At 55.6% G+C, this 10,468-nt stretch overlaps 1 protein-coding gene across 1 annotated transcript; it reads left to right on the top strand.

The window, feature by feature from the left end:
* Positions 1-345: 345 nt before the first annotated feature.
* On the top strand, positions 346-8,190 carry LOC111156524 (serine dehydratase). The gene is made up of 8 exons (XM_022517477.1): positions 346-559; positions 3,339-3,493; positions 3,893-3,932; positions 4,194-4,333; positions 4,433-4,524; positions 5,250-5,477; positions 7,100-7,224; positions 7,982-8,190. The coding sequence occupies exons 2-8, from the start codon at positions 3,341-3,343 to the stop codon at positions 8,188-8,190; spliced, it is 987 nt and encodes a 328-aa protein (XP_022373185.1). The 5' UTR covers positions 346-559; positions 3,339-3,340.
* Positions 8,191-10,468: the final 2,278 nt, after the last annotated feature.

Genomic DNA, 10,468 nt, shown 5'->3' with positions numbered 1-10,468 from the left:
TCTGGGTCTCAGCCTCTCTTTCTTGAAAATGAGGATAAGAGTACCCCCTTCCTCCCGTGGTGTGTTTCCTGGGTGCCTACTATGTGCCAAGCACATGCTAGGGCTGGGAAGTGCACGATCTCAGGCTATCCTCCTGCAAGCCCTTGGGAACAGTCTTGGGAAGCAGGTGTTGTTCCCACCAGCAAGTGAAGAAGCTGAGAATGGGAAGGGGAGGGGCGAATGGGGGAGAGCCAGGAGGAAGCTGCCAGCAGAAGCTCAGCCAGCTTCCCCCTCGCCTCCTGGAAGCCCCAGGGCAGCGGGCCAGGGGCGGGGCTTGGCGGGGGGCGTGGCCATCCCTGGACCCCAATTGGCTGCCCGGAGGCGCCCCGGGAATAAAGCCCCGGACCAAAGCCCCAGATCCGTAGCCCCTGGGACAATTCTGGAGACATTCTACCTGTCCGTCTACCCTCCATCTCTCTGAGGACTCTCTACCCAGCCTTTCCATCTAGACCGTCTCCAGGCCATCCCTTCCCGGTCTGCTCCCTCCGTCCCGGCCGCCCAGCTCCACCACCTTGGGCAGGTAAGTACCCGCTCCTCCCCCACTTGCAATCTGGAGTGCCTGCGGCCAGGGGCAGGGGGAAGAGGTTCCTGGGAAAGAGGAGATAGAGTCATTTGAGCATAAAAACCCATGCTCTGAAGCCAGACTGGCTGGGTCGGCATCTAGCTCTGGGCCTCAGTGTTCTCATCTCTAAAATGGGAATAATAACAGACCCTTCCTCGAAATGAGCATGCACTTAAAATGTCCAGTCAGAAATAATGATAGTTTGTTTTTATTGAACTCTTGCTTTGAGCCGAGTGAGAGGGGAGTGAGTTCTGACCTAGAGGGGACACAAAGGCAGACTACATCTTCCAGTGCCCGCCCTCCTCCACGTTCGGCACAACTTCAAGATGTTGTACTAGAAGGAGTAATGCCCATAGGGGGTCTCTGCCCCTCACCTGAAGGCAGCCAGACACAGGTGGGGGAGAAGACTTCCCAAATCTACCTGAAAGGGGTCTTGTGGGGGATGCTTCCCACTCCCAACCAGGAGAGCTCCCTGAGGCCAGGGCTTGGCAAGGTGCACAAGGTTCGACTAAGCCAGAACGGGGGTGCCATTGTTTCGGGGAGAACCTCCAGGAGGCTAATTAAAGTTAATTCAAAAAGATATGGGATGTTCCTGTAAAGGAGTGCCTCTAGTTCCTGGCTTTGGTTCAAGAGATCTAGGGGAGAGCACCCCTCCCAGACCCTGAATGTTAGTTAATTCAGACAGACATGAGCTATCCCTGTTTGGGGGTGCTAAGGCTAGTGGGGTGGTCAGGAACCCCATCCCTCACTTGTCTTCTACCCAGGTGTATCTAGCTGTCCTCAAGGGCTGGTGGCCAAGCCTAGGGCTGTCCCAGGTGGTGTCATTGGAAATGGGGGGGCACGTGGAGGGAGACAGCCATTCTTGCTTGGCCTTCTAGCCAAGGACATTGGGGGGTGGGGCCAGATAGGCTACTCACCCAACCACCTGCTGATCAAATTCTGGCTCAGCCCAAGTTGGGGAGAATCCAGGAGAAGAGGAGGAAAAAGGGCTGCACGTCTTTGGCCAGACTCTGGGCTACATCAGATTCTCGATCACCCGGAGTTGGTCAGACCAGGAGGTCTGAGCCACGCCCATGGTCCTGTAGAGAACCTAGCTTCGGCACTAGGCTATCTGAATTCAAATCCTGCCTCCCCCATCCCCCAAGCTGTGTGGCCTTGGGCAAGTCACATTAATATTCTAGTCCCTATGGCCAGAGTGACAAACCGCCCCAAGGTGTAGGGACCTAAAACAATAGCAATCATTGTATTGCTGCTGTCTGTCATGGCTCTGGGGCTTAACTGGGCTCAGCAGGCAGTTCTCACTGGGGTCTCTCAGACATCTGCCGTGTGATGTGTGATGGTAGCTGATGTCTCAAGGTCACCTCCCATGTCTGGCAGGAGACACTGGCCATCCGCTGTCAGGTAGACCATCTACATGTGCCCTCTACGTGAGGCCTGGTCTTACTCCCATCATGGCAGCCGGGGTTGGAGACGGAGCTGCCGGAGAGAGACAGCCAGGCGGAGGCTGTGTCCCCTTCCATGACCTCGCCTTGGGAGGGGGGCTGGAGTGGAGCCGGCTCACTTGGGCTCCAGAGAGCAGACCGTGCCATCTCTTCCCAGCTCCACACTCAGTGATGTCATGTTGGTAGCTTGAAAGTGGCCTTGGGGAAGGTCATGTACAGCACAGAAGTGCGCACACAGCAAATCAGGGCTTGATTTTTCTTTGAGGAGTCTGTTGTTAAATATTCACCCACACTGCGATGCTTGGAGGCCACAGAGTGTCCCTTCCACCTACAGCCACAGGCCACCCGCTCCTCCAGGGCCCCTAAGCAGGAAGCACAGACCCCACTTCTCACTGGGAAAAGCATCTGTGTCACATCATAAGAGATGTGTGTTGGATGGGAAGAGCTTTGCAGTGGTCATTCTGGAAAACACAATCTGAGCCTTGTCCTTATCAGAATGGACTAATAACGCATCTCCTGGGATTATTAAAAGGATTAAATGCATTAATATCTATAAAGCTTAAAACAGTGTGTGGCACATGGTAATCACTTTAGAAATGATTATTACATAATAAAATAATTATTATAAAAAGTCTACTCTAACTGGGGATGGGGCTTTCAGAAGGTCAGTATGAAAAAAATACATGCATTTAAATAGGTATTTCCTATGCACAATAAAACATTCAAAAAGCACAAAAGGGATGCTGAGTGCCAGCCCTCTCCCCAGAAGCCCCTCACCCTCATGAGTTTCTTGCATATTTCCCAAGATGTTCTATGCACACAAAAGCTTATGGATTATGTGTGTGTGTGTCTGTCCCCATGTTTTTGCACAAATAGACTACACCTGCTGTCCTGCCCCTTTTTAGCACTGAACCATCTTTGAAACTCACTCTGACTCAGCACCTACAAATCCATCCTCATCTCATGTCCCTTGAAATGTGCAAGGTCTGAGTGTTATTTCTGAATTTTACAGCTTCCCAGCATGTTGTGTGTGTGTGGGGGGGGTCCTTGTCCCCATTTTACAGATGAGGCAGCTGAGGCTGAGGCGGGATTGCTTGCACGATGTCACCTGGTGAGTAGGCAGCTCAGCTGGGATTTGAATTCAGGTCTCCAGGATGCTCCTCATCTGGGCTCTTCCCTCGGCCTCATGGGAAGCGAGGGGAGGGGTCACTCGCCGGCATGCTGAGGGCTACATGGCAGCGGCCAGCACCATGGCCAGCTCTCCTGACCATCTGGGTGTCCTTCCTTCCTCCCAGCAATGACGTCTGGAGAGCCCCTGCACGTCAAGACCCCCATCCGTGACAGCATGTCCCTGTCCAAAGTGGCAGGCACCAGTGTCTACCTCAAGATGGACAGTGCCCAACCTTCGGGCTCCTTCAAGATCCGCGGCATTGGACACCTGTGCAAGAATGTACGGGCGGGGCTCTGCATCTTTGGAGCGGGGGTGGCTGGTCCTTTTTCCTCAGTGGGGCCAGGCCAGCATGATGTGCTGACTCCCACAATGCTCCAGTATCTGCTAGTAGCACTCCCTTTAGAGAAGGAGTGCCCACCCCAGAGGGTCTCCTCGTGGACTGATCCCAGAGCTGTCATTTGCCTGCTTCCCCCACTGTCCACCCCCCGCAACACTTCCCTGAGCCAGTCTCTTTGGGAGAAACGATGTCATCTGAGAGGCTAGGGCAGCGCAAAATCTGTGTGAAGGAAGGAGAGGCCAGTGTATACTGGAATCACTGGGAAGCACTCCAGGTGTGGCGGGGAGAGCCCAGGGGAAGACTGGGAGGAGGGCCTCACCCTCCCCACCTTGTCTCTACAGTGGGCTGAGCAAGGCTGTGAACATTTCGTCTGCTCCTCGGGTAAGTGGTCTGCCTGCCTCCTCCTGCGCCCTGCTTATGTGTCCCCGGGCCAGGCGCTCTACCTCTCTGGGCCCTGGTTACCCGAGCAACGAGCCAGGACAAACATCTGCAGTAGCCCCAGTTTGGAATTCCAGGGGGAGGCAAGTAATCCCTCAGGGTGGTGTTCAGAGTCCCAAGGCTGGAATGGAGATGAGCAGTCCCAGTCGGGCTCCCAGGCCCTCCTGCCCTGACACACCCACTCTCCACCCCCATCCCTGGCAGCGGGCAATGCGGGCATGGCAGCCGCCTACGCTGCCAGGAAGCTGGGGATCCCCGCCACCATCGTGGTGCCCAGCACCACACCTGCCCTCACCATCGAGCGGCTCAAGAATGAGGGTGCCATAGTCAAGGTGGTAGGTGAGGTGAGTACCAACCCAGGGCAGGGGCCGCGGAGGGCGTCTGGTGGCAGGGCAGGGTCCCCCAGACCCTCATCCCCTCCAACCTCTGCCATGGTCTTGCAGATGTTGGACGAGGCCTTCGAGCTGGCCAAGGCCCTGGCAAAGAACAACCCAGGCTGGGTCTACATTCCTCCCTTTGATGACCCCCTCATCTGGTATGTGGAGCCCAGAGTCCCCTGGCGCAGGTGGGGTCCATCTCCCCTACCACTGGGTGGGCACCTGCCACAATGCATGTCATCGCCCCACGGGCACAGCAGTTGTATGTGCTGGGCATGGCAATGGGCACGAGAGCAGGTGCACATGCACGGGTGCCAGTGCCCGTTCCTGCGGCCACGAGGGCATTTTGAGCTCAGATGCACACGTACCTGCAACCAGGTCCCCAGAAAGCTGACCCCAAGACAAAGATTTCAGGGAAAGCTGTTTACCTGGGGGATGACACAACAGAGAAGGGGGGAGGGAGCCAAGGCCAGAAGAGAGCGGATAAAGGGCTCTCAGGGGCAGGCACTCTGTGGACGGCCAGAGCTTACTCCATCAGGGGGGCCCCTGGGAGCCAGCGTGGAACCAAACCAGAGTGATCCAGCTGTGGGAGAGGGTGCTGGGAGCTTATACACCACTGCCACCATTCCGGGTGGCCACAGGCATTGGCTGAGGGCCGCTCTCCAGGGCTGTCGTCTCCTCCTACATTTGCAGGCAGCTCCAGTAGCCAGAGGAAGGCTTTGCGTGGACATGGGATGCTGGCAGCTGGAAATCGGGGAGGAGCTGGGGAGGGGGTGACTAGCCCAAAGCCCCTCGGCTGCCTGGGATGAGGACAAGGGGCATCTCTAGGGCCCCTGTGTGGGGTCTCCAGGGAGCCCAGCCTTAACTACCCCCCACCCTCCAGGGAAGGCCACACTTCCATCGTGAGGGAGCTGAAGGAGACACTGAGCGCCAAGCCAGGGGCCATCGCGCTGTCGGTGGGTGGCGGGGGCCTGCTGTGCGGAGTGGTCCAGGGGCTGCAGGAGGTGGGCTGGGGGGACGTGCCTATCATCGCCATGGAGACCGTCGGAGCCCACAGCTTCCACGCTGCCACCACTGCCGGCAAGCTCGTCTCCCTGCCCCAGGTTACCAGGTGAGCAGCAGGGCTGCCCCCGTTGGCTGTTCATGAGCCTTGGGGAGCCCACCTCGGGGCTGCCTGCGAGGTAGACCCCCCCATGTCAGTCCCATTTTACAGATGAAGAAACCGAGGCTCTGGTCACTTGCCCAAAGTCACACAGCCACGAGTGGTACTGCTGGGACTGGACCCGAGTCTGCGTGACTCACTACTGTGAACGTCATGCTTTCTCACACGAAGAGTCCAATATTAAGCATGTATTGACTGCCCTGTGGCAGGGTTTTGCACACCTCATTCATTTGCTAATCATTTACTGGGCCCCTCCTATATGCAAGCACTGCTGATCCTGGGCCAGAGTGGTGAATAAACACAGCCCCTGCTCCCAAGTTCATATCCCAGCCCCCAACCTTTGACAGATGGTATTTAATTAGGATTAGGTTTGTCGCATTATATAGGAGCCCCAAATAACAGTGTCTTAAACCAGATTGAACTTTACTTCATCTCTTACATAAAATGAAAAAAAAGTGTCTACAGGTAGGCAGTCCAAGGGCTCCAAGAAGCCAGGGCACAGGTCCCTTGAGTTTGTTCTCCATCATCCTTATCATATAGCCCTATGGCCCAAAATAGCTGCTTAAGTGCTGACTATCACACCCACGCTCCATCTGGCAGGAGAAAGGGAGGGCAGAAGTGATGCCCCTTCCCTTTAAAGACAGACACAGTGCTCCCAGTTACCTCTCATTGGCCAGAACTTAGTCACATGGCCACAGCTACTGCAAGGGAGGCTGGGAAATATCTTACCAGGTCTCCACGTATGCAGCTAGAATAGATTGGGTAGATAAGTCCTTACCACAGAGAGGGAAGACTGTGCCCAAAATTCTGGATTCCTGAGCCTGGCACCCAGGAGCTACCATGTTGGGCTCTGATCCTGCACTGTTGGGATTGAGGAAATGATTGTTGAGTGCCTACTGTGAGCTATGCCAGGCTTAGGACTAAGGTGGTTCAGGCCCCAGGTGCTCTGGGAAAGATGGGAATAGAAAGTGATAACTCCAGGGAGCAGGGAGAAAGTGAATGTGCTGAGGATGAGTGCAGGTCCTGGAGTTAAAAGGATCCTGCTTGAAGTGCTCACACCACCACTGCCTAGGCACATAACTTCGGGCAAGTGACCTGCACACTCTCTGCCTTGATTTCCTCTCCCATTAAAATCGAACCAATGAATAGCAAAAATGGTTGTGAGAATTAAATAATGCCTGCAAAATCCTTGGCACTTAATACTTGTGCAAGAAATTGTCACTATGCCTGCGTCATGGGGAGGACCCTTTGAGGAGGTGGCCTTAATCCTGAGCCCTGAAGGACAGGGCCAGACCTGGGCGGGCAGAGCCCTTTCAAGGAACCACAAGGCGGTCTCTCTGGCGTTTGTTCCTCAGTGGGTGTTGAGCACAATATGCTATTTACCCCCAGTCAAGCCTCTGTGCCTTATTAGAAAAGACTTCACTGTCAGGGAGCCTGCCCACAGATCCCGCTTCCCTCCTCCCTCTCAAATCCATCTTTCTCTTTCCATCCCTCCTCATCCCAATCTCTGCCTCCCTCCTCCCTCCTGTTTCCCCCATTCCCCTCCTTTTCTCCATCCCCACCTCTCCCAGTGTGGCCAAGGCCCTGTGCGTGAAGACCGTGGGGGCTCAGGCCCTGAAGCTATTTCAGGAACACCCCATCTTCTCTGAAGTCATCTCGGACCAGGAGGCTGTGGCCGCCATTGAGAAGTTCGTGGGTATGTGCTGCATCCTTTCAAGACCTGATCTGCTAGCTCAGGAACTAACTGGCTCTCCACGTGGCATCCTAGAAGATCCCATTCCCTGCAAATTTTCCTGACAGTCCTACCTCCCACCCCAATCTCCCACCCCTCCCTAGAACTTCCCACTCGTGAAAGGTAATACAGTGCAGTTGTAGAAGTGGAAAGGCCAAAGCCACAAGTGAAGAAGTAAGTTTGATAACCATGACAGCAGGGAATAGCAATTAAATATTTAAAAATGCGAACTTTGAGCTTCCTGGTAGCCCAGGTGAAAAGGGAAAGAATGGACCTCAGGCCCGGCTTCAGAAATGGGTCTGTAAGTAGACTGGTTTCCTTCTGGGTTCAGTCTAGGTCAGGGATGACACATGTATATGTGTGCAAGCACACACACACACACACACACACAGTAAGCACTCACACTGCCACTTAATCTGTATTAGCACTCAGTGTGCTCATCAACCATGGCAGTCTTGCTCAGATGATGACTCAAGCCTTCTCAACATAGAGCTCAGGCAGTTACAATCATCTTATCAGTGCCTGTACTCATAATGAAACCTAGTTGTGATCGGGACTTGGAAGGTCAAGCTGGGGCAGTGAGGGGAGGTTTGGCCTGGGACCGGAGTCTGTGGCCAGGTCTGAGAGCCCAGCGGCTCACACCCTCAGGCTTTCCCTATGGCCCAATAGCACCCCTGCACCCTGCTCCCAGGTCCCACCCTCATCACTCCCTCCTCCACAGATGATGAGAAGATCCTGGTGGAGCCCGCCTGTGGGGCAGCCCTGGCTGCCGTGTACAGCCGCGTGATTCAGAAGCTGCAAGGAGAAGGCAAGCTCCGGGCCCCGCTGTCCTCCGTCGTGGTCATTGTCTGTGGCGGCAGCAACATCAGTCTGGGCCAGCTGCAGGCCCTCAAGGAACAGCTAGGCATGAAGAACGGGCTGCCCAAGTGAGGGACCATCCCCACCCGTCTGCCTCCCCTCCCCACCCGTCTGCCTCCCCTCCCCGGGGGAACCCCTGGAGGAGCTGGAGTTTTATCCAGCACCTCGCTGTAAATATTCTTGTGTCTGCCTGGGAGCCTCGGCCCGGGCCAGCCTGTTCACTTCTCAGTCCCACGAGCCCGCTGTGCCGAGGGGCCGCAGCTCCGAGGTGGAGCCAGGCCGGCAGCCAGCGAGGCCATGAACCGAACCTCTCTGGTCACAGCGCAGTGGTTCTGTGACTGTCCCTAGCCACCGTGGCTTGGTGACGGCCGCCCATGTATCCTATACCAGGTCCCCAGTGCGGGGGTGGGGCATGAGGGGAGAGATCGTAGCAGGATGAGCCTCCTCCCTGGAAGGCACAGAGGGCTGTAATCCAGGACTGAGAACCGTCTGTCCTCTCCCCCAGGAAGCCCAGCCTGGCCCCACCCCCCAGGCATTTTTCTAATTGCAGCTTTTTCATTGAAAAAGAAAAAAATGTATTTATGAAATGAAGATCCTTTAAGTTTCTCCTTCATCACCGTCTGCCTCCCTCCCTCCTCTCCCCCCACCTGCCTGCCTGTAGCCCTGCCCCCTAACCCCTGCCCCCTGGAACCTTGGCGCCCCATGGCTGTGGGGGCCAGGACCCTGCTCCCAACTGGGCCTGCATGCTGGGAAGCAGGAAGCAGGAAGGGAGGGAGGTGAGCAAGAGCTGGCACAAGGGCAGCCTCCGTTGGAGCCAGAACCCACCTCCAAACCAAGAGGCAGGTGAGGCTGGCCTCCTTCTGACAAGAAGTCCTTCCTGCTATCAGAATGACTTGATCACAGAACCAACGGGAGCAGAGCAGTGAGCCCCCCGTCTCCGGGGGTGTGTAAACTGACAGCGGACACCCATCTCAGGGATTCAGAAGGAGCGGACTTGAGATGAATGCCTTGCAAAGCCTCTCAGACGTGAAACCCTCTTCCCAGGAGAGCACTGCTGACGCCGGCACAGGGAAACAGGGAAGAGGGCCTGCCGGGGGCTCCTCGAGGTCTGGAAAGGGGCGCCACCACACCACCCCCAGCAGCCCCAGGCAATTCACTGAGTGAATTCCCCAAGTTCAGAGTGCAGCTTGAGACCCCCTCCAGTCCCTCAGGACACGATGCAGATCCACACGGGTCTGCAGAGCTCCTACTACCAGCAGGGACTGGGAGATTCGGGGGAGAGTGTAAAACCCACCCCAAACCCACCCCGGACACAGGCTCATCCACTGACTTCCAGCCAGGAGGGACAGAAACATATGTTATAGGTGATGGGACATCGAGGGTGGGCAGGCAGAGACAGCAAACCATCGGTCCCTTGGCCCCAGATTTCTTCCTGGGGGACAGAGTGGTGCTCAGTTCAAGAAAGCCTGCGCAGAACAGGGTTGCTTCCAGCCTCGGCTGTCCCACTTGAGTCAGCACAAAACCCCCAAAGAGGCAAGGCCTACACCTCTGTCCACTAGAAGAGCTGAGGCATAGAGGGCTGGGGTCAACCAGCTGGCTAAGATCAGATGCGGAGAGACTCTGTTTCGTGTCGGCCTGTATCCCACAGTGGAACTTGGGAAAGTCTTGTTGGTTACCAAGGCCCTGGGATAGTACCCAGAACAAAGTAGGTGCTCAAGAACACCTGAATGGATGGACGGATGGATGGATGGACGGATAGATATAGATAAATGAATAAGTAGATGGGTAGACGGATGACAGATGAATAGGTGAGTAGACGGAAAATGGATGGATCTATGGATGAGGATGGATGGATGGATGGACGGACGGATGGATGGATAACAGATGCGTAGACGGATGGATAAGTGGATGGATGGATGGCTAGGTAGATGGACTGATGGAGGGATGAAGGGATGGATGGACAGAAGGATGGACAGACAGATGGACGGATGGATAGGTAGATGGACTGATGGAGGGATGAAGGGATGGATGGACAGAAGGATGGACAGACAGATGGACGGATGGCTAGGTAGATGGACTGATGGAGGGACGGATGGATGGACAGGTAGGTGAATGGACGGGTGGCTGGGTGGCTGTGTGGATGGATGGACAGATGAGTAGATGGATGAACGAATGGAAGACCGCAGGTGCACGACGGGTAGGCAGGTCAGCAGACGAATAAACGGACAGATGAACAGACAGAAAAATGGACAGGAGGATGCATGGGTGGACGGTGTAGAACCCAAACCAGGGAGGACAAAGGGCACTAGCCCAGCCTCCCCCACTATCTAAAAAAGCACAGCACACGGGC

This window comes from Enhydra lutris, unplaced genomic scaffold (assembly GCF_002288905.1).
Source record: "Enhydra lutris kenyoni isolate GAN:26980312 unplaced genomic scaffold, ASM228890v2 scaffoldscaffold46, whole genome shotgun sequence".
Lineage (NCBI taxonomy): Eukaryota > Metazoa > Chordata > Mammalia > Carnivora > Mustelidae > Enhydra > Enhydra lutris.
This window is presented reverse-complemented; position numbering and strand designations above follow the sequence as displayed.